The sequence below is a fragment of the Phycomyces blakesleeanus genome (assembly GCF_001638985.1).
Source record: "Phycomyces blakesleeanus NRRL 1555(-) unplaced genomic scaffold PHYBLscaffold_1, whole genome shotgun sequence".
Classification (NCBI taxonomy): domain Eukaryota; kingdom Fungi; phylum Mucoromycota; class Mucoromycetes; order Mucorales; family Phycomycetaceae; genus Phycomyces; species Phycomyces blakesleeanus.
Genome location: NW_017265134.1, coordinates 3,179,580 through 3,202,889, shown reverse-complemented (window position 1 = coordinate 3,202,889; position 23,310 = coordinate 3,179,580). Strand labels below are relative to the sequence as shown.

Here is a 23,310-nt window from a genome sequence, read left to right as displayed (position 1 = left end):
AATTTTTTCTTTCACCCAGTCCTTTCCACTTAACCAAAAACAATCTAGATTTACCAATATCTTTATGATTGCCAACTTCATCCACTTCGACAAATTCAGCTTCTATGGCCATTTCATCAATATTTACTATTTTTAGTTCCAAAAGTGTATAATTTCGAAGCAACAACTCATTAGTTTCGTCTTGTAAGACATAATTGTTGCTTTTTGTTTTGTGAACTACAATAAATGGACCTTCGAATAATGGGGACAGCTTAGTGTCCCTGGATGGTAGACATATCATCACCATCTGTCCTATAGGAATATTAATCAAGAAATGTTTTTGATTATACTTTCAATTATATTTCTTCATCAAATGCATCGAGCATTCTTTGATAGCTGGAAACACAATGGATAACATTTTTGATGCGTGCTGGATAATTTCTTCTTTGCTAATCTCTTGACACATTGTTTTATCTGTTACTCCTTCTTGAGAGTAGTCTCCAATTGGATTCACCTTGAACGCAAGCATCAATGAAAAAGGACTAGACCCTGATCTGGATCGCACTTCCATGTTGCAACACAATTGTGCAGTAGGTAATATTTCATCCCAATTTCTAAAATCCTGACCACATAACTTCCGAAGAGTATTAGTAATCATCTTTATGCTTGCCTCTGCAATGCCATTACCTTGCGGGTAGTATGCAGTAGAAAACTTGTGTTTCATGCCCAGCACCTCTGTAATAGACTGCATTAGGCTGTTATGAAACTCACAGCCATTATCAGACTGTACAAAACGCCCAACAATCGCAATTTCATAATCTCCAAATATGCTTACCAGCATCTTTGTGACAGTATCACTCTGTTTGTCTGATAGCGGTCTTGCAATAATGTAACATGTTGCAACATTCACAATCACAAAAATATATAGATTCTGATTTTCTGTTATGGCAAATGGTCCAGCTAGGTCCATAGCAATGTGGTCGAATACATCTCAAGCAATAATGCTCTTTTTTGGATTATAACCTCTCTTAACTATGGTATGCTGTGCACATAGAATGCATTTTGCTATGACATCTTTACAATCTTTGTACATCGATGTCCAATACACTCCATCACTCAACAGTGACTTGACCACTTCTTCTATTCCAAAATGTCCCATCCTGTGAGCATCTTCTACCATTTTTGTACGATCCAGTAAAGGTGAAATCATATTATCTAGCATAGCATTCTTAAATTGCTTGCTATTCAGTTTTACAGCCAAGATATGGATATCTTGATCTTTATTGTATATCACTCTTCACTTGGCAACTATATTGTCTTTTGTTGTCATCATCCCATCATTAGGAACAGAAGTGTCTAAATTTTGTCTCTTAATCATAATATACTTGAGCATTTTTTTATCACTTTATCTTCCTTCTGTTTTTGTTGAATATCCTCTTGTATTGGAGGATACAATCGGCTAAGTGCATTTGAAAGTGTGTTTTTCACTCCTTTTACATATGTGATCTTCAGTCTCCCATATTCATTAAGAGTATCCACATAATTTTGTAAATTGCTAGACAAATAACTACTGGAGTACAGATATACTAACGCTGAATGATCTGTGTGGATATCTAGGTTCGGATTGCCCAACAGCAGGGGTCTAAATTTTTCTAATCCAAATATGATTGCATATATTTTGCATCTGTTAGTAGATCACAATCGCTGATGCTTATTCAATGATTTGGAAATGAACGCTATATGTTTGGTATGCCCATCATCTGCCTTTTAATACAAAATGGTTGACACACCATAGAGAGACGCATCAGTTTTCAAATAAAACTTCTTGCCCATGTCTGATGCATGCAATACTGCGCTAGATAAGAATATCTTTTTTATAGTGTTAAGATATTTGTGAAGTTTTATAGAATAAAATCAACAGTACAAAAGATTGAGACATATATAAGAATACTTTGAGACTGTATATAGGTTGTCTTTATTAAAGAATACAAAGTTGTCCTTTTTATATCAAAACACAATCTGCTTTGTCAGTCACATCTTAATTTCTTAAGTCTGAGTTCATTTAGATATTAGAGAGCTGGTACTGCTATGTTTATAATTTAATCTAATTTCAATGTCCTCATATTAACTCAGTGCTTACTGAGCTGTCATAATTACAGTACTTACTGTAATTAATTATTGGTCTTTGTTGTGAATGAGTATTGATTACTGCTGAATCTGAGAGTAAGACTGAAGGATAAAATAATATCCTCAGCTATTCCAGTCAAACGGATCTCCCTTTATGATATTATCTAATACACAGATCATCATACACATAATTGATTATTTATTATTATCACCATGACATGGGATATACAAATACATATACATTATATATATGGCATCATTATATTTCATCTACATATTTCTTTTATTATACAAATACTTAATTGAGAGACTACAACTACAACTATCTAATATTATGAAACATTACCCGAGTATCTGGGTCGGAATACTAAAATATTACCAATAGCATAAATGCTCTTCTTTACCAAAACTCTTGGACTGATCTGACTGGAGAAGTATCATATCAATTGGTCTTTCCGGATCTTTCCAGAAGAACAATACTCCTGGAAGATGACTCATCGTGATAAAGATTACTTAAGCACACACTGAATTACAAATTAGAAAAACATATAAATATCAGTAGATAGTTCCGTGTAGAAAGACAATCGAATTTTATATTTCTTTACTTTTCTTTTGAAATAAACAACCTACACAAGTTCTCACGAATTCTTTCGTCTATATTATATTTTGCTTTATTTTCTCCCCACAACATTTTTTTTCGTGAACTACAATGAACTCTCCTGCTGACTTGTTTCCCGCTGGTTTGACCCCTGTTCCTGAGGAGGCTACCTTGTCCCCCATGTCTGCGGATGAATTATTCTCTGACTTGAGTGAGCCCGTCCTCTTTCCGGATGCTGCCCCTGGTTTTGGTTCCGTTTCTGGTTCTGGTTCCCCTCCCGTTGGTAGAGAAGTAGCAACTGCTTCCTCCTGTGTGGCCGTTCTCAAGGCTGAATTGGGCAACCACATCGAGGCCTTCAGCGCTGCTCATGTAGCAAACAATGAGCAAGCAGCTGATGATGCACTCCGCAGGATCGAGCGCACAAGATTGGCAATCACTAGCCTTGAAAAGTGCAGCGAGATGCTTGCCTCTCCTGGTACAAACACAGAGAGAGCTGGCCGTGAAGGAGGGTTGACTCTCAACAGAAGAGATCTTCCCAAATTCCAATTGGCCTCCAGTATTATTAAGCCCTTCCCAAATGAAGAGGTTTTTGAATCAGTTGGACATTTCCTACGTACCTTCAAGAATGTGATCGAGTCTTCTTCCTTGGACATCGAGAGAGTTTGGAAGAAATTCCTCCCACTTTGCCTGCCTCACACTGATGACGGATGGGTAGAGATGGATCTTAAGAAGTGTATTGATTGGAAGGCGGCGAAATCATGCTTCAACAAAAGACATGGTTCCAGCTTGGTGTCTCGACGATTCACAGACCAGGTCTTTACAATGATGATGAAGAACACTGAGTCCATCGGTGATTACTCGAAGAAGTTCCTCCGTGCGGTTTACAATGCTGGTTTACCCAAAGACGATGCTCGCATCGCTGATCGCTTCCTTGCCTCGCTGACCTTATCAGTGCAAACACTGGTAAGAGTTACCATGGCCCGCTCTGGTCCCAATGGGGAGTCCAAGCGTGATTGGACTGTAGAGCAGATCACGCAGATCGGCAGAGACATCCTTGGGGATGACAACAGGCTCTATGCTGAGGCGACCCGATTGATTCCTGGTTCCCGTGGGCAACCTGAGAAGAATAACGAGGAACATCCCAGAAAGAAGCTTCACCATTCCAACAAGATAACCAAGCATGAGAAGACATTTTTCTGCTCGCACCATGGAAAAAACCCGACCCATGAGTCCAGCAAGTGTTTTACCTTGATCAACCGCAAGAACAAAGCCAGTAGTTCCAACAGTCGCAATCCTTGCAGACGTTGTGGTGAAAACTACTACCATGGTCATGTCTGCAAAAGCAAGAACAATGAGCCAATTCTCATGGTATCCCAGTCTCCCGCAAAGGATAAGTCTGAGCAGACGCTCAAGACGATCCAGGACAGGATAGATGAAGACATGGAGGAAATATCATTTGAATGTAAGTACCTACTTGACAGAATTGAGAGAAGAATTAAAGCTAATGATGCGTTTAATCTTGTAACTCCAATCATAATAGAGAACCAGAAGTTAATCGGGATGATCGATACAGGCAGTTCCCGCACGTTTATAAATTTGAAATGTTTAAATAACAATTTACAAATAACAAAAATAAATTCTTCAATTGGTTCCTTTAATTTTCTGTCTAAGAATAGTAGTACAAAGAGATTAGGAAAAACTGATCCTTTAAATTTTAAATATATAAATGGCATCACCTTTAAGCATGCACCAGAGGTGTTAGAGTTTAATACGGGTTTTAATTTTGATATCCTCCTTGGAAGAGATATTTTGGCAAAGATGAATATTGGATTAATTAATGTTGCATATGATATTGAAGGAGAATATGTCCATTCAGATAATGCAAAAGACTATGCCGCCATTTATGAAAATCTAAATATTGATAAAGAGAAAAAGTTTGAACCTGATAATTCGCCAGCTGGCACAGCACAGCAACGAGCAGAATTTATGAGCTCTATTAAAGCATCACTGGAGGAAAATAAGAATATTCCCGTTGAGTCATATTGTCCTTTATCAGAATCTATTATTCGTTTACCTACTAAGGAAGGTGCGACGGCTTACAGACGGCAGTATCCTATACCGCACGCTCTAAGACCAACACTTGACAAGCAAGTAAAAGAATGGCTTGAGACAGGAACTATTGTCAAGTCCAAGACCAACACTTCCTTCAACAGTCCAATGTTGCTTGTTCCAAAGAGAAACAAAGCTGGTGAGATTGTCAGTCATAGAGTGTGTTTAGATGTGCGATTGTTAAATCAGATCCTACCTCCCACATTCAATTATCCAATTCCAAAAATTCAAACAATATTTCAAAACTTAAGTGGAAAGAAATTCTTTACCACACTCGACTTATCCAATGCGTATCATCGTTTCAAAGTTGCACCTGAGGATGTACACAAACTGACATTCACTCACTTAGATGGGCAACAGTATAGCTTTATTAAAGGCTGTTTTGGCTTGAAGATGCTTACTTCACAATTTCAACATGTCATGGCTACTTTATTTGATAAGATTGACTGTGTACAGAATTTTGTTGATGATTGTATTGTTGCCAGTGAAACATTTGAACAGCATGTCAAAGACGTAAAATTAGTTATTGAAAAATTGTCATCCGCGAAGTTGATTCTGAACTCGGAAAAGTGTGTCTGGTTTCAACATTCAGTGAGATTGCTTGGTTTTGTCGTCAATGAGACAGGCACCAAGGTTGATAAGCGAAAGTTGACAAATGTTGACAAATGGCCTATTCCTACAACTGCGAAACAGATTCAGCAATTCATGGGTTTGATCAATTACTTCAGAGATTATATTCCTATGATTTCGAAGGTAGCTGAGCCTATTTCACGTTTGAGTCATGCCAAGAATGTGTCTGGTCAATGGACAGATGAGCAGACGAAAAGCTTTAAAGCACTAAAAGACATATTGCACCAAGATTTAATTCTTCATTACGCAGATATGTCACGTGAAATGTATGTGGCCACAGATGCATCCCTTTATGGAGCAGCTTGCTTATTGTTTCAGCGAGATGAACAAGGGCGTGATAAATATATCAGCTTTGTATCAACTTCCTTAAGCCCATCGCAGCGACGATGGAGCACAACTAAAAGAGAATTATATGCAGTCGTTTTGGCGCTTGAAAAATTCTGTCCATTTCTGTGGGGCCGACAGTTCACAATTTTTACTGATCATCGAGCACTCATTTATCTCCACACTCAAAAAATCGCTAATCCGATGATGATTGGCTGGATTGAGACACTCCTTGACTTTGATTTTAAAGTGGTCCATATTCCTGGTTTGTTGAATAAACTACCTGATTTGCTAAGCCGCTTGTATCCTCCAGAGGATAGTGACAAGCTGGTGGAGGATGATGGATTGAGAAAAATCAGAACAAATGACTTACAAGCTAAAAACAGAGTTATTGTTCAAAAGAAAAAATATAGTAAAGACAGAGTGCTAAATGTACTTGCAACGCAACTCGTCGAAAATGCTTCAGAGTCGTCCGACTATATGTCACCTCCTGAAGAAAAGCGTAATGGCTTACTAAAAGAAGCACATTCGTTTGGTCACTTTGGAAGTCAAGCTATAGTGAATGATCTTCATTCACAAGGCTTACACTGGACTAATATATATGAAGAGGCTAAAGAGATTATTCGTTCTTGCCCTGAATGTCAGAAGCACAATATTAGCAAGAAAGGCTATCACCCATTGACTAATGTTGTAGCATTCCGACCATTTGATCATATTGCAATTGACTTATGCGGTGAATTCCCTGTATCAGAGGATGGACACACGTACATGTTAGTTCTGGTTGATGTATGCTCCAAGTACATTATCTTGAGACCACTGCCAAACAAGAACTCAACAACAATAGCTAAAGCATTGATAAAGATTTTTGGAGATTATGGTTTTCCCAAAGTAATGCAAAGTGACAATGGTCTGGAATTTAGAAACTCTTTAATGTCAAGCCTATCTAAAGAGCTTGGGATTGATCGAAGATATTCGACAGCATATCACCCACAAGGAAATGGTATTGCCGAAGCCAGTGTAAAAATTGCAGAGAATACTGTACGTAAAATGATGAGAGCGAACAGCAATGACTGATGTCACTATCTACCGATTGTTCAGCTGTGTATCAATAGACATATTCCTCAAAAAACACTAAGTGCGCCGTTTTCATTAATGTATGCTCGCAGAGTCAATGTGCCTGATGAGTATGGTGACAAAGATAAATACTCTCTTCCAAAAGCCACAGTTACAATTGATGAGCTAGAGAAGCAGATTGATCATATGAAAAATATTATATTCCCTGCCATTAACGAACGTGTGTTAAGGATTAATGAGGAATTAAAAAAGAAATATGATCACAAAAATATCCTAATCGACATCCCCAAAGGAACACACGTTATGGTCAGATTACCACATCGATCAAATAAATTGGCACCTATTTATGAAGGTCCATATACAGTGGTTCGAAAGAATAAAGGAGGATCGTATGAGTTAAAGGATGAGCAAGGTGAATTGTTACACCAAAATTATACACCCTCAGAACTCAAGATGGTCACCATCGATGAATCAACAATTGAGAATGAGCTCTACAAAGTTGAAGACATTCGAGATCATCGTGGTACTGCTGGTCAACGAGAATATTTGGTCAAATGGGCTGGCTATGGCGAACGCGCTAATACATGGCAAAAGGCTGAAGACTTTACCGATTCCACAATTGTACAAAAATATTGGAAGAAAGTTAGAGAGTTGGAACGTTTAGAGAATGAGAGAGCTGAAGACTTGATTAACAAAAGTGCATCCTCAAAAAAGAAAATAGTTCACACTTCAAGACTAAATGGTAAAAGTAACAATAACGATGAGCACAAGAAAAGAACACTTCCTACCACTTTGAGTAGAGAAGAAAGATTACACAAAAGAAGAGCAACAAAAAATTAAAATAACAAAAAATGAACACGTAATCCACAAAGCTGAGTTTACAGTGTAGATCTCCATAAAGTACAAAAATTATGTGCATGATTGACTATAATAAAATAAGCAATTGGCCAGACAATGAAATAGTAAATGAAATGTTTTATTGCCGAATCAACAAAAGGTATTGTTGAATCTGGTGGAGGATAATGTTGTGAATGAGTATTGATTACTGCTGAATCTGAGAGTAAGACTGAAGGATAAAATAATATCCTCAGCTATTCCAGTCAAACGGATCTCCCTTTATGATATTATCTAATACACAGATCATCATACACATAATTGATTATTTATTATTATCACCATGACATGGGATATACAAATACATATACATTATATATATGGCATCATTATATTTCATCTACATATTTCTTTTATTATACAAATACTTAATTGAGAGACTACAACTACAACTATCTAATATTATGAAACATTACCCGAGTATCTGGGTCGGAATACTAAAATATTACCAATAGCATAAATGCTCTTCTTTACCAAAACTCTTGGACTGATCTGACTGGAGAAGTATCATATCAATTGGTCTTTCCGGATCTTTCCAGAAGAACAATACTCCTGGAAGATGACTCATCGTGATAAAGATTACTTAAGCACACACTGAATTACAAATTAGAAAAACATATAAATATCAGTAGATAGTTCCGTGTAGAAAGACAATCGAATTTTATATTTCTTTACTTTTCTTTTGAAATAAACAACCTACACAAGTTCTCACGAATTCTTTCGTCTATATTATATTTTGCTTTATTTTCTCCCCACAACAGTCTTATTGATTTACCATAAGTAAAATAAATAAATTATTCATTTGTTCTTGTAATGATAGCTGTTTTACTATAATAATAGGAATATGTTCTTAGATGTAATAAATTCAACAACCAAGTGTCTGGATCACCACAGTATTCTGTGTGTTTTTTGTTCCATTTTTCTTTAATATTTGGCTCATATCATAATTGATCAAGTAGAGCTGTTAATTTTGAACTCATGGGTATGTAGTCTCTCATGAAGGTGATAGTTCCCATGAGTTTTCTCACTTGCTCAGCTGATTTACAGATAGGCAATTCATTTATATTGGATAATTTTCGAAAATCGATCTTTGTAATATCAGGTCCAACTACAAATCCCAATGTAAATATCGTTGATTGAAAGAATTTACTTTTTTTGGTATTGAGTTTCAAATTCGCTTTACATGATTTGTTTATATTCTGGTTAACCAAAACAGCATGCTGAGCAGAGGTACTGAATAAAACACAATCGTCCACATAAGACTCTACCCCTTTGATATCACCCAAAATTATTTTAATAACTTGGCAGAAAAGGCTAGTGATTGTTTTCAGACCAAAACAACACGCCTGCTACTTGTAAGTTTTGTTTTCAAAGGTGAAGGATAACACCTCTTGGTCAGCTTCTTTGACTTTGAATGAATTATACGCATTTTTCAGATCCAATTTCAAAAACACCATTTCTGGCTGAGACACCTTTTGAAAAATATTATGGATAGAGCTTATGACATAATCTTTTTTATATTCATCAGAAATATTTAGATTAATTTGGCACAGATCTTATACAATACGAAGTTTTGTCATTGTTCCATCCTCGTCTTTCTTTGGAATCACTAATAAAGATGAATTATAACAAGTGCTGGGCTCTGTCAGAACAACTATTTCATTGGTCAACCATTCTTCCAATCGTTTTCTTATTTCAGGAATATACTTGTATGGTAATAGATACTGTCAAATATAACAGTTAGATTTATTCACCTTCATCAGTATATTTACTTCCAAGGTGGGCACATTGCAGAATGTTCCTGATTTGATAGTCTCATTGGTTTTTATGGCTTGGCTAAATTCTACAAAAAAATTTTCTCCTTCCTCTGATGATACATAATCACTGTTTTCTGGGTTATAAAAATTATTGCTATCAAAGTTCAAGTCCTTTGGCTTTTCACTGTTGTCTTCGAATTCCAGAGGATAACAATATGCAATTCCAGTCATTCGTATATCTAATTTCTTAAAGATATCTGTTTCTAACAGTATGTCTGCTTGTGTAGCAATATGATCAGGAAATTGTATAACTTCAAATTTATATCTACAACAATATGGTGCATCCTCATACACAACAGCTAACAGATTTATATATCCTAACTTTTGTGCATAGCTACTGCTGTCTGCAGCAAAATATTTTATAACTCCTTGTATTTTATTGATGGTTACATTTTTAAAGAATTTCTTGAGTGTATATAAATTTAAACAGCTTGTGTCCGTCCCAGAATTATACATGGCCATGAGTTTTACTCCTTCTATAACAATTAGTGTGAGTATAATCTTGTGATTAACTTTCTTATCAATTATTTTAGTCTCAGACTTACAATCATCATTCTTAAAAGCGTCAATAAAATCTTCCATGCTCATTGCCTCCTCCAATTGTTATTATTGCAGTTGCTGATATCCCTGCTGACTGTTTTTAGCTTGAGGAGCCCACTTGCTGGCGTGTAAGCCACTCTTGGCAAATACCATATCTACTGATATGCTGTTATTGCCACCCTTGTTGCTTGCCCTGTTGGACTTGTAATTGTTATTATTGTTGTTGTTGTTGTTGTTTCTCTTGTCTGAGAAGGCCGAGTAATACTTCTTGCACTTGTGACCCCAAGAAAAGTTTTCCCCGCAGTAATGACACAGATGGTGATTGTGCGAGATTCCTGCCTGATTGTTGTTGCCATTGTTGTTGGTTGCTCTAAACGGGTAGTTTTTTGCCCTGAGATTCCTGGGTTGGACTAGTACTTCTTCCTCAATTTCTTCATAGAAATCTTGTCTTATCTTCTTGTTCTTGTGTCCTACAGAACACATATCTTTCACATAATTAGTTTGAGGCATCTCAAATTCCGCATTCTACATCATTACAGACTTACCAGTCAACACTCTCTTCTCAGAATTATCTCTCACAATTGCAATGTGCTTTGTTGCCTTGTCAACTTGTTTAACAGTCATCAAATAGCTGTTCTTATTGTTTTTTGAATTCAAATTAGTAAAGATAGCATTGTGCCAGTTTGTTGGCAAGCTTTTCATAAAAATCTTGCCTAACAAGTGATCCTCACTACTAATTCCAGCCAAAGACGCTGCCTTTAGAAATCTCATTAAATATTTCTCAACACTCTCCTTGTTGTCAATCTTTAAGGCAAGCATGGTCAGGCGTGTCTTTCCTCTGGCAATTAAGGAATTGAATTTCTCTTCTATCAGTTTCTTGGCCTCAGATCATGAAGCTGTCACACTTAGTTTTTTCTTAACCCAGTAAGTAAATGAAGGAGAGAAAGCTACATTGATGAAGCTTTTCCATCTGGATTCGCAGTCGAGACCTGCTGTAGTTATGAAAAACTCATAGGCAGAGTTAAAAGCATCCACATCATCATAAACTACTTTTGAAGAAAAATATAGTTTGTTCATATTACTCAACTAGAACCTGATAATGTGTTCCAACGAGAATGTGTAGTTAACAAATCTGCTTGTTTCACAAGAAATTATTCTGTCACCCTCAGAAACTCTATTGACTCCTCCTGTCTGACCGCTATGTTGGGCTTGCAACAAGAACAGTCATTTATTGAACTTGTCAATTTTTTTGACAAATTGTTCTTTCCTGAGATCATTATGAAGGTCGAATTCATCAAGAGTGATATCATTCAACTCCTTACAGAGTAAGATAAGCTTGCTCTATATAACTTGGATTGACCTTTGGGTACGAATTTCTTCATTCTTGCTGATACTATCCTTGTTGATCCTAACCTCAGATACCTCTCTGTTAAAGGTAAGAACCTCCCTCATATCAACATCTTCAGTTACAGATAGCTGAGCTACCTGACTATTGAGGTTGTGCTCATCAATTGAGTTGCTTAATTCATTGTTTTCCATGTTGTCAGATGTTTTGTTTAAACTTTAGCAATGTAACAACTCGAAATTGAAAAAAAGTATAGCAAAAACTTTAAAATACAAGGTCAATTTTATTTATTATTTATTTCAAAGTAAAGAAAATACCAAACTCTGTCAAAATAATTTTCTTGTTCATTAAATAACAAATTGAGTACCAATGTTATGACTAATAATTATTCTACTAAGCCTCTTATGAGCTGCATGAGTGATGGTTATGATTAAACGTTACTTGATATTATCTATATAGTGGTATTTTACCACAGAGTTAACTATGGGAAAGAAATGTTTAATAGAGTAAAGGATTTAGCTAAAGAGAAATTTACTATAATAAATTTACTAAGAGATAAATAAAAGAGAAAATTTGAACAAAATAATAAAATAAAAGGGGATGGTCAATCTTCCATGAATATTTGACAAAAAAATAAATAAAACAGAAGAAATTTCACAAGAGAGATCAGAGATAATAGATAGTGTCTTGAAGAAAACTTGTATCAGAAAAATTCAACAATTGTTTATTGATTGATTTTAGAGAGATATTTATACTATTTTATAGATAAAATATATGGTAAAAATAGGCTAGATAAAATTTGATGAGATAATCATAAATAAAAATATAAAGAAAAATAACTATATAAATATTTTGTCATAAAAGAAGAAATAAATGAAGTTATAATATATAATGACAAGAAAAAAAATATCGGAAAGAAGTATGTTATAAATAAAGGGAAAACTATTCAGTTAATAATTTTGATAAAGTAGTTTTTGAGAGGAAGCATCACATTTAGTGTGCAGGAATAAAATAAAAAGAAAAGGGAGAAAACAATTTTAGAAAAAATAAAAGAGAAAGATTTTAATTTTCAGAAAATTGGTTTTTGGAAAAAGACGATTTTGTGAAAATGGAAGAAAGAAATTAAAATTAAAATTTTGAAGAAAAACTAAAAGAGGTTTTCAAAAGAAAGTCTGAACTTGGTAGAATTTGGTTTTTTAGACAAATGTTGATCATATGTTTACATTGCATAACATAACTATGTTCTCCTCAGGTTAAAGATTATTTTTTATTACAGAGATATATTGCTGGCGATCTATAGATTATATAGTATCTCAAGTACAAAAGAAAAAGCAAAAAAAGTCCAAAAGGATCACAAAAAGACAAAAAATAGAAAGAGGAGAAAAGAACTAACACTAATAAGCTGAGAGTTGTACTCTACTCTCCACTTTGCAGCTGTGTAAAAATGTTGTAACAGTGAAAGAGAGGAGATAGAAGTGCAAGCAAGCAGCAGTTCATGCATGAAAAGACAAAAAGAGAAAGCAAATTAGATAGAAAAGAAAAAAAGGCAAGAAAAAGAAAACAAAAACTAGCTAAGTCCAGCCCAAAGAGTACCAAAGTGAGTTTCATGAGTGTAGTCACCATCAGAGTTACAAAGCTTGTCAAAATGCCAGAGAATAGTAAGCAGTGCTACCCAATAAGAGGGGCATGGAGCCTGACTAGAATTTGGGAGAGCAGTTATAGCAAAATCAATTGAATTATAGTTTTGATCAGATGGAATAGGAAGACAGGCCAACAAATGGGCAGGAACCAAAGAGCAGACAGCAAGATGACGACGTGAGGTATGGTCAGTACCACAAGGGCAATCCTTAGGAGTGCCAGGCAACCAACCCATTTTCCAGCGGACAAGGCGGCTACGTTCCACCCTAGTTGCAGACAAGAACAGAATAGGATCGACTTCCAAAAGAGGGTGGCATGCTAGGAACAAGACTTGGTTTGAAGACAATTGGAGCTGATCTGTTTTGAACTGTCGAAAGGTTTCGAAGTGATGTTTGAGAGCTTTGCCACTATGAACATTTAAATCAATAGGGATGCTTTGAAGGAGAGTATTATGACGAAGAGTGACAAGTGATGAAGACTGAGAGTGGTGATGGTGAAGAAGAGACAAAAGGCAGCCAGAGGGAAGGTAGTGAGTACAAATACAAAACTTTGTTATCAGCACATCAGCACGGAAACTCATACTAGGAAGGTGACATATATGTTTGAGCACAGTTGTAGATAAGGTTCGGTGCCCACCAACAATCATGCGCAAACATTTATCTTGGATTTTCTCAAGCTGGATAGTATCAGTTCTTTTCAGAGGGAGAATAGCCAATCCATATTCAAATTTTGGTCTGATAAAGGTCTTATACAGACAAGAGCTGAGAAGCAGAGAGAATCCAGACCGGCATGCTCCAACTACATTCAGTGTTGCCATGGTTGCCAGGGCTCCAGAACGACGATGAGTGACAATAGAAGGCCCATGAATATCTTTATTGCGAAAGGGAACACCAAGATATATAAATTTCTTCACTGCAGGAAGAATTTCATCATATAGAGATAGATCTGGATGGTTTGCAGAACGAGAAGGAGGGTAAATGATAGCACATTTAGATGGACTCCAACGAAAACCAAGAGCAAATGAGTGTTGGGTGACCAAATGAAGCATAGTCTGAACGTCACAAGCAGAACCAAATATTGCCACATTATCAGCAAAAAGAAGTGTATTTATTGGCATTGATGAGACTGCGTACTGGTAGCTGTCCACACCTGAAGGAGCAAGAAGAGACTGATATGCATCCAATGAGGAGGGAGATGATGATGGTACATAGGTAGAAGTGAGGGGAGATGCAACTGTGCGGAGGAGAGCTGGCAGGGAGTTGATATAAATGGAGTAAAGATGAGGACTAAGAACTGAACCTTGGAGAACGTCTGTCTTGGGTGAAAATGAATGTGAGATGAAATTTCCAAGAAGAACTGAGATAGACACATCATCAAACATATTGACCAAAAGTCCAAGGAGAGCAGGTGGTATGGATCGTCTGAAAAGGGCATCCCAAATTACATGCCAATCTACAGTGTCATATGCTGCTTTGACATCCAAGAAAGCAACTACTGGATAGTGGTGATGACAATGAAAATGAGCTTTCATCAGGTCATGCAGACAGAGAGCTTGATCAAGAGCACCATGGCGAGGACGAAATCTACCTTGGGCAACATTCAGAGGAGGAGAGAACTTATGCAACTCAGGAGCTATGCATATCTCAAACAACTTGCGCACCACAGAAGTAAGGGAGATGGGACGGTAGTTCGCAACATTCTGAGGGTTACCCTTTTTAAATATAGGAAATACTTGGGCTTGGCACCAGAGAGAAGGAGTGTATGACCATTGCCAGCAGATGGTGAAAAGACAGGCAAGGAGAGGTGAGATGTGAGACCGAATGGGCTTTAGAATTTCTGCACGGATGTGGTCAGGACCCGGCGCCTTGCAGTTAGGCATAAATTGCATGAAGGCTTCCACCACTGATGAGGTGAATGGGGAGTCAACAGAGGCAAAAGGCATGAGAGAGATGTTGAGTGGTGGTGGTGAAGGTCGAATGTCAGGAAGAATATGTCCACTATAGACAGATGCAAGATAGTCACACATAACTGTTACTGCGACTGCTGGGCCATCATCATGTTGAAATGTGTGTTGTGGTTGCCTGCGCCGTTTCAACTGTTTTATCTTAGATGTGGCCTTGTTAAAATCTGAGTTCATTGAGCAGCAAAAAGCATGCCAAGACAAATGATTTGCTGTCTGAACTTGCTGACGAAACTCCTTGTGTGCATGCTGGTGCCGGCTCCACCAATTGATCTTGTCAATGCCACAAGCTCGACGTCATTGCTTGTAACAACCATCTTTATGGTCAGCTGCAGCTTGCAATTCAGGGGTCCAAAACGATTTCCAATATGAGGGGCGAGGGGGGCGAGAACTAATTGAGCTACTAAGAGAGTCATAAATGAGTGCATTGGAAGAGTTAGTAAGAGCATCAATGGGTGGACATATAGTTGGCAGATTCTGAACAAGGTCTTGTAGTGTGGTGAGAAGGGAGGTAGATTTGGTAACAAAGGTGGTGACATATAATGATCTGACATCATCTTCATAAAGACGTGACAGATTCCAAGTTTGGCACATAGGTGGAGGTGCTGGTAGTAAGTGTTGCAGGTCATAAGTAAAGGAAAGTGAGAGAAGTTGGTGATCAGAGCCTAAAGATAGTTCGGTTGCAATGTGTAAAGAAGGGTTGGCGAAGTTGGTGTTGGTGATAAAAAGGTCAATGATGCTGCTGATTTCAACTTCGTTACGAAAGGAAATGTATGTGGGTGTGCATAGTGAGAGAACTCCATTGAGGACAGTTAAAGATCGTTCTTCAAGCCATTGCTCTAAAGCTATACCACGAGGGTTAGATGCATAGTCACCAGTTACTGAACCAAGGCGTGCATTAAAATCTCAACATATAATGGTATCATCAGTTAAAGTAATGGCTGAGAGAATATCAAGAGCTTCATGAGTGGGCATAGAAGGTGGTAAGTAAAGGCATATAAGTCGAAGGGTACCAATCTTGACAGCAAGAGCATAGTTGTTGGGCATAGGTATTTGTGTGACAGCATAAGGACAGGAAGGAGAGACTAACAATGACACCCCCATTCATTCGCGGTAGTTGCCAGCAACAGGAGATCCATAGAGATGAAACTGAGACCATGAGGTCGGAAGACGGGCTGGGGATAAGAGCCATGTTTCAGTTATAAAAAGCATATGAAGAGATTGACAGTGGTTGAGCACGTCTTTAATTGCATGAGGTTGAAGTCCATTAGCATTCCACAATCCTATTAAAAGGTCACTCATTCAATCATAGCAGTGAGAGCATCAAGGGCACATTTTTTGTTTGGAGCATCACCAAAGTGCTCAGCTACTGGTCGGGCAGGAATTTCCTTAAGTCCAATCCATCCTGACTGGACAAAGAAGTGAGCAACTGGCAGAACTAAGTGAGAATGCAAAAACTTGAGAGCTTGGAGATAGTGGGCATTTTAGAGAACCAAAGCCTGGGTTTCAAGACCAGAGACAGACAAGTTAACAAACTTGGGATCAGCAACATTTTTAGGATCAAGTGGATCAAAGTTGTTGACAAGAGAGACCTTAGCACTAGCTAATTGGGACTTAAATTCCTCAAGATACTGCACATGAATAAGAATTCCAATAACTCCACGAGCAGAAAAGTTAATATCTAACAGGCAACCAGTGTCAACACCAAGAGTGCGGAGAGAGTAGCGCACTTCACTGTGCGTAATATGACGTGAGCGAGAAATATAAACATATTCAAAACCATCAGGACCAGTTTTGTCAAAGAACAGTCTTTGAGAGGCAGCAACCTGGTAGGCAGAAGGAACTCAAGGTGACTTGGCTGGCAGAATCAAGCTTGTTTTAGTGGCCCAAGTAGAGGCAGCAGTTCCAAGATCTTCAGTTGACTGGGGTGCAGGAAGAGAAGCAGAGCTGGGAACAGGACCAGTCACATTGTTTTGCAACAATTGAGATCAGAGATTGGCATTCTCCTGCAGGACATTAGCTAATTGAGCATGCAATTGGACATTTTCGGCAGCAAGAGATTCCAAATGTGCTGTACGTTCGTTAAGTGCATTGAACTGTGACTGCATACTGGTTAAAAATAGCACAAGTTCAGCTGGCAGACTTTGCATGCAATTATCAGGCAACAATTGCAACATGTTTGGCGATGATCTTGAGATGGCAGCAATCGGCAGAGGAAAAGTGAAAATTGGTGAAAAAATGGCAGGAACGATAGGAAAAATTTTTTGACAATGGATGTGGTGGTGGGAAGGGTAGATGCGTCATGTTTGACAATGGATGCAATGGTTGAAGCAATACTTTGGATGGATTGATGATAGAATTGTATGGATGCAAACTTTGAAAATCCAAAATTTAAAAAAGTAAAATTTACGTAAAAGAACTATATTCTCCTCAATGGTCTAGTGGCTAGGATCCGACGCTCTCACCGTCGTGGCCGGGGTTCAATTCCCCGTTGGGGAACTTTTTTGATTTATTCGTATCCGATTTCTTGTGTCGTTCCCGATCTGGGTTGGTCTTCCTTTTACTATAACAAAGTCAAAAGGTCAAACCCACTGGGGATCAAGGAGTATACATAAAATCAAAGATAGGATAAAAGACACTTTTTATTGGTATGAATTAAATTGTCTTATATATTTTTCTAAACTAATACTGCACATTATCTGCAGTAGCTATTATATTATATTTAAATAAAAGGAGTCATTATACTTTGGTTAATGCTCAGGAAGATGTTACTGCGCATAACGAGATACTGCGATTAACCATCTTCAGATTTTACGGATTCATCAAAATAATGTCTGACAAAGTCTCAATCTGGTATTTCTTTTCTGGCACTTATAGCTAAGTTGCAGAATCAATACCACTGGGGATTGTCAAGTTTTAAGAATAGTTTTTTAGATAAGAATCAAGATGCTTTTTATTAAATATATTTCTTGACTATTTATATAAAATGATAATTGATTTCTGGCTAAAAGAATAACTACAATAATATGTCTTAGATGCCTGTTGTCCAGTAATATCTTCTACAAGTATATTCACCATCTTAAACATCTAAAACATATATGAAAGACCAATCGGCAAAGTCAAGATCTTTTATCCTAAAAAGTCAACTCTTACTGATTGCTTATAACTACCAATTTTGTTCACCGATGTCAACTCTGACATGTCAAAGTTTGATAAGTTTAAATTCTCAAAACTGAAAGCAGTCTTGTATTTACTGGACTTCCCGGATTGTTTTTGGTCCAGCTCATTCTATTGTTATTGTTATTTTTTTTCAGGTACATCTTTCCCTTTCCCTATACTTTTATTTAAAAATAAAACGTTTACACTCATAATTAGCTCCAACCGCACTAAATTCAGCATCAACGAGATCAATGATGACCACATGATCCACATTGCACCCAATTATGAGAGTGGTAACCCCAAAGCAACTGAGACTTTTGCTTACGGAGAAGCCTTTTCTTTTTGGTTTGAGAACTTGGCCAAAAGACACTCGAACTGGAACATGACCAACACTCATGCATCCCAGGCCACCAGAACTGTCAGTCCCAAAGACGTTGTAACAACTGTGTACTTCGTCTGTGACCACCAGGGTTTGCCCAAGAAGGTCAAACTAGTTGAAGACACTGGCAATCAGAAAGCCAAAAGGGTTCAAACCAGATCAATTAAGAATAGCTGCAAGGCCAAAATCACTAAGAAGACCTTGCAAAATGGTAACGTTGTTGTAGACTACTTGTGACAGCATGCTACCCATCAGCCTGAGAAAGTCCAGGACATGGTTCATTCAAAACTACTTGCTAAGATAAAGCAGTGGATTGTGTCCCATGTAGAAAATAACATGGATTGAAAGGCCATCAAGACGCTCCTTCACATTGATTTTCAGCGCTTGGAAGAGGTAGTAAATAGTCTTTCTTTTTATCCAGCTTGCTAACTAAATTGTGTTATAACTTGAAGCTAGTCTTGGCATTTCTAGTTTCCCGATGTCTCTGTGCATCAATGCTCATTTGAACAAGCTTTCAAGAAAAAACGCCATTGATAAGGCAAGTGTCAAGCAATGGATCGAGTTCTTAGAAAAAAAAAAAGAACTATCTGGTTCACATTGTCTTTCATCAAGGTAATGGGCCATATCTTGTTTGGTGGATCTCTCCTTGGCAGAAGAAGGTATATTATTTTATTTAACAAAAAGTTATAATATAATATTACTAACCATTAAGCAGATTCTTGAGTTGGCAAATGAGTGATGCATTGACTCCACTCACAAGACTTGCAAATCCTTGGTGTATTCCAAGAAGCACTCGTATTTGTATATAATTGCTGTAAGAAGCAATGTTACAAACAAGGGTGGTCCAGTCTATTTCTTTGTGACTAATGCAGACTTAATCACAACCTTGTCACAATGGCTCAGTTGGGTTAAATCCAACTGTAGCCTGCGTGTCAAGCGCGTGATGATTGACTGCAGCCCAGTCGAGATTGGTGCCCTAGAGGAAGTCTTTGGCCAGTTGGTTCAGGTTCTTTTGTGCTACTGGCACATCAAGAGAGCATGGGAGATGTACATCAAAAAAGATATAAATTATGTTAATACACTCATTCTTAAATTTTACTAATAATTATTTATATTTTACTAATGCTGTAGGTAAAAATTACTGGAGCCACCCATGAAAGCAAGTGTGAGCAAGATGCAGTTTGGGTAACCCTCAACTTACTGATACATGCCAAAACTAAGGAGGCGTTTGACCAGCAATACGAGGAATTTGTTTCCAAGTTTGCTGGTCATGAGAAATGTGTGGCATACTTTGCCACGCACTGGCATGCTAAGTGTAACCTTTGGTTGATGGCCTGGAGATTGATAAAGCTAATACAATTATAATGTTTTATTTATGAACTGTTTCTACTGTTTTTTTATTAGAATTCCAGATTCCACACGAACAATCTTATTGAATCCTATCACCATATCTTGAAAGCTTACTACTTGGGAAGATCAAAAAACTTCTGGGTTGACCGGTTAGTTTACATGCTCTCCCAAGTAGTTGAGTATGACTATAAACAAGAGGGTCTCAAGATTATGTATGGGTTCAAGAAGCTTGTTCTCACTCATGTTGAGAAGGCTAAGAAGAAAAAGGCTTTTGACGTTGATCACGAGGATGCTCTTTGCATGATTAAAACTGTAGAAGACAACTTGGTAAGAGTATATAACTGATAGTGCATTGATTTCAATCATATCAATATCAATTTTTATTTATTTATTACAGATGTACAAGTGTTGCTCTTTTACTGACAATTCTGTTTGGTATGAGGTCTTGCTTAAAGAGAAAGTTCTGTCAGTCTGCTCCTGTCCAGACCCTAATTATTTGTGCAAACATATTTTTTTGGTCTGCAGAACAATGAGACTTCAATACTCTTTAACTAAAGAGCTTCCTATCATCTAGAACCCAGAAGTTCAGGTAGTTAAGAGAAATGAGGAAAGTGCTGCAGCACAAAATGAGTTGCATTTGCTTGAGCTTGATGAAGTTTCTGAAAGCAGAAAACTTGAAGAGTGGTTCTGGGATAGACGTAACATCCCAGATTTTGAGAGATTGCTTGTCTCTGATAGAAGAAATCGGCGTTGCTTCTCAGCAAAAGTATAAAAAGCAATAAAGAAATAATAAAATTATTTAAACATACTTTTCTGATATTATTTTATGACTTTTTTGATGGAAACATAGTAATAAAAAAAATAAAATTATTGACTTTTTTTTGATAATCTTGAACAAAAAATCAAAGTGCTTTGTAAAACTGCTTTTTTTCTGTTTGACCTGGATCTAACAAAGTTTGGCTGTCTACGTGACTGCTCCCAGTTTTGAGAAATTAAAGGTTTTCGTCAAAGTTGACGTTGGTGACCAAAATCAGAAGTTACAAGTGTCATTTCTGATCTAGGCTATCTTCTAATTTACTGTAAACGTAACTGAATTGATCAAGCTTTAATAATACAGAAGTAAGCAAATAAGAGAGAGAATAAAAAGATGCTTTTAATTATTTTGATTTGGGTTATTTTATATACTTTTTGAAATGATTATTCATCTTTGACTATACTCAAGTAGTGTCTAGTAATATTACAAATTATTATAAGTTGATTACAAATTTCTAAAATTACAAACTGATGAATAATCATTCTAATTCCTGCTTCTTTTGTAAGAACAAGTCACTAGAACTTGTATCACCAAAATTAGGCACGACACAAGCAACCAGGAACAGTTGACTTTTTAGAATAAAAGATCTTGACTCCGCCAATTTGTCTTTTGTCTATCTTTTAGATGTTGGAGATAAAAAATATATTTGTATATATATTACTGAATAATCACCATCTAGGACATATTACTGTAGCTATTCTTTTACCCAGAAAACAACAATCATTTTATATAAATAGTCAAGAATTACATTTAATAAAAATCATTTTTATTCTTATCTAAAAACTATTCTTAAAAACTTAACAATCTACAGTGGTATTGATTCTGCGACTAAGTTACAAGTGCCAGAAAATACATATCAGATCGAGACTTGACATGTCGTTCCCAATCTGGGTTGGTCTTCCTTTTATTATTGTCAAGTCTTGATCTCTTATTTCTTTTCTGGCACTTTTAACTAAGTCGCAGAATCTGTCAGAGTTGAAAACCTTTAATTACTACAAAGTGCAACCAGTTATTGTTCATCCAAACTTTATAATTTTTGGCCCAGACAAAAAAGATGGTAAAATTGCAAAATACTTTATATTTTTTTTCCAAAAATATAGATTTTTTTAATGAATCAAATTGATAAAATTGCCGATTGCTAGCTAATAGCTTAGTTTATTTATTATGTTTTTATTAATAAATTTACAAAAAAAATGGAATTGATAAAATATGTTTTATTGTTTTTTTTTGTTTTTTATACTTCTGCTGGGGTCCAGCACCTGCTTCTTTTAGCGAAGAGAGACAGTCCCTGAAAATCTGAACAGAAACGTCCATTCCACAGGGACTATCCATGGCCATGACATTTTGTTTTGTCATGGCTTGCTCAATTTTCTTGCACAAGTTTGTCTGTATCTCAACAAATTCAAGAAAACACAATTTATTCTGTGCTGCAGCTCTTTTTCTTCTCTTTTCTCATTTTGTACATCTTGATTCTGAACAATAGGAAGCTTTTTGATTAATGAGTACTGAGGTTCCATCATCCTGCAGACCAAAAAATATGCTTGCACAAATGATTTGGGTCTGAACAAGAGCAGATTGACAGTATTTCTTTTTTGACCAAGAGCTCATACAAAACAGAATTGTCAGCAAAGAAGCAACACTTGTAGACCTTAAATAAATAGATAAAAGCACAATATTAATACTAGTTAATTCATTATATTAAAAGTAATTTTTTTATTAAACTGTCTTCAACAGCCTTGACCATACTAAGAGCATCTTCATAGACAATTTCTTGTGCCTTCTTCTTCTTTGCCTTTTCAGTATGTGTTAAAACAAGCTTCTTGAACCCATACACAATCCTGAGACCCTCTTGTCTATAGTCATGCTCTACTACTTGGGAGAGCATGTAAACTAACCAGTCAACCCAGAAGTTTCTTGATCTACCTAAGTAGTAGGTTTTCAAGATATGATGATATGATTCAATCCGATTGTTTGTATGGAACCTGGCCTTCTAATATCAGAAATAAACAGTTAATAAATCATAGAAAGTATATCTATATTAATCTACTTCTCTTCATGCCATTGACCACAGCTCACGCTTAATGTAACATTGTGTACCAATGTACTTAACAAAATTTCTGTGTTCAGAAAACTGGGAAACAAATTCCTGGTACTTCTGCTCAAAAACAAGCTTGCTCTTTGCATGCATAAGAAGGTTCAAACCCACACGGACAGCATCTCATTCCCTCTTTGACTCATGAGTGGCACCAGTAATTTTTACCTGTAATAACAAATAAATATTAATACTGATTACTTTTATTTTAAAGCAGCCATCTTAATATAAGTTACATCTTTTTTGATGTGCATCTCCCATGCCCGCTTGATGTGCCAGTGTCACAAAAGGGCCTGAACACTCTGCCCAAAGACATTCTTGAGAGCACTCATCTCAACAGAGCTGCAGTCAATCATTATGTGCTTGATGTGCAGGTCACAGTTTGACTAAACCCAAGTGACACTATGGCTAAAAAAATAGTAATATGTTACTACTTTGGTAGCATAACTGCCATTTTAGATAATAAAAAATAGCAGATTTG

At 36.7% G+C, this 23,310-nt stretch overlaps 7 protein-coding genes and 1 non-coding gene across 8 annotated transcripts; 3 read left to right on the top strand and 5 right to left on the bottom strand.

Annotated features, from left to right (window-relative positions):
- Positions 1 to 3,574: 3,574 nt before the first annotated feature.
- PHYBLDRAFT_184570 (hypothetical protein) lies at positions 3,575 to 7,730 on the top strand (the record flags this gene model as incomplete). Its single annotated transcript, XM_018438954.1, has 4 exons — positions 3,575 to 4,166; positions 4,245 to 4,855; positions 6,866 to 7,061; positions 7,714 to 7,730. Exons 2-4 carry the CDS (start codon positions 4,265 to 4,267, stop codon positions 7,728 to 7,730), a joined length of 804 nt encoding a protein of 267 aa, XP_018299270.1. The 5' UTR covers positions 3,575 to 4,166; positions 4,245 to 4,264.
- A 946-nt stretch (positions 7,731 to 8,676) lies between these two features.
- PHYBLDRAFT_138780 (hypothetical protein) lies at positions 8,677 to 11,631 on the bottom strand (the record flags this gene model as incomplete). Its single annotated transcript, XM_018430076.1, has 10 exons — positions 8,677 to 8,843; positions 8,919 to 8,968; positions 9,089 to 9,207; positions 9,298 to 9,441; positions 9,508 to 10,028; positions 10,188 to 10,562; positions 10,638 to 10,974; positions 11,044 to 11,141; positions 11,256 to 11,290; positions 11,453 to 11,631. 10 exons carry the CDS (start codon positions 11,629 to 11,631, stop codon positions 8,677 to 8,679), a joined length of 2,025 nt encoding a protein of 674 aa, XP_018299269.1.
- A 1,373-nt stretch (positions 11,632 to 13,004) lies between these two features.
- PHYBLDRAFT_161851 (hypothetical protein) lies at positions 13,005 to 13,892 on the bottom strand (the record flags this gene model as incomplete). The annotated part of the gene is made up of 1 exon (XM_018434499.1): positions 13,005 to 13,892. One exon carries the CDS (start codon positions 13,890 to 13,892, stop codon positions 13,005 to 13,007), a length of 888 nt encoding a protein of 295 aa, XP_018299268.1.
- A 1,316-nt stretch (positions 13,893 to 15,208) lies between these two features.
- On the bottom strand, positions 15,209 to 16,082 carry PHYBLDRAFT_161850 (hypothetical protein; the record flags this gene model as incomplete). The annotated part of the gene is made up of 3 exons (XM_018434498.1): positions 15,209 to 15,523; positions 15,588 to 15,916; positions 15,947 to 16,082. 3 exons carry the CDS (start codon positions 16,080 to 16,082, stop codon positions 15,209 to 15,211), a joined length of 780 nt encoding a protein of 259 aa, XP_018299267.1.
- Positions 16,083 to 16,139: 57 nt separating this feature from the next.
- Positions 16,140 to 17,212, bottom strand: PHYBLDRAFT_138777 (hypothetical protein; the record flags this gene model as incomplete). Its single annotated transcript, XM_018430075.1, has 4 exons — positions 16,140 to 16,318; positions 16,390 to 16,473; positions 16,549 to 16,861; positions 17,051 to 17,212. The coding sequence occupies 4 exons, from the start codon at positions 17,210 to 17,212 to the stop codon at positions 16,140 to 16,142; spliced, it is 738 nt and encodes a 245-aa protein (XP_018299266.1).
- Positions 17,213 to 17,462: 250 nt separating this feature from the next.
- Positions 17,463 to 17,534, top strand: PHYBLDRAFT_t17. The gene has a single exon. It is a non-coding gene; the product is annotated as a tRNA-Glu (tRNA).
- A 700-nt stretch (positions 17,535 to 18,234) lies between these two features.
- PHYBLDRAFT_161848 (hypothetical protein) lies at positions 18,235 to 20,695 on the top strand (the record flags this gene model as incomplete). Its single annotated transcript, XM_018434497.1, has 9 exons — positions 18,235 to 18,281; positions 18,411 to 18,784; positions 19,026 to 19,185; positions 19,289 to 19,374; positions 19,446 to 19,645; positions 19,705 to 19,886; positions 19,986 to 20,250; positions 20,321 to 20,383; positions 20,498 to 20,695. 9 exons carry the CDS (start codon positions 18,235 to 18,237, stop codon positions 20,693 to 20,695), a joined length of 1,575 nt encoding a protein of 524 aa, XP_018299265.1.
- A 520-nt stretch (positions 20,696 to 21,215) lies between these two features.
- Positions 21,216 to 22,925, bottom strand: PHYBLDRAFT_138775 (hypothetical protein; the record flags this gene model as incomplete). The annotated part of the gene is made up of 5 exons (XM_018430074.1): positions 21,216 to 21,306; positions 21,978 to 22,123; positions 22,201 to 22,340; positions 22,460 to 22,660; positions 22,835 to 22,925. The coding sequence occupies 5 exons, from the start codon at positions 22,923 to 22,925 to the stop codon at positions 21,216 to 21,218; spliced, it is 669 nt and encodes a 222-aa protein (XP_018299264.1).
- Positions 22,926 to 23,310: the final 385 nt, after the last annotated feature.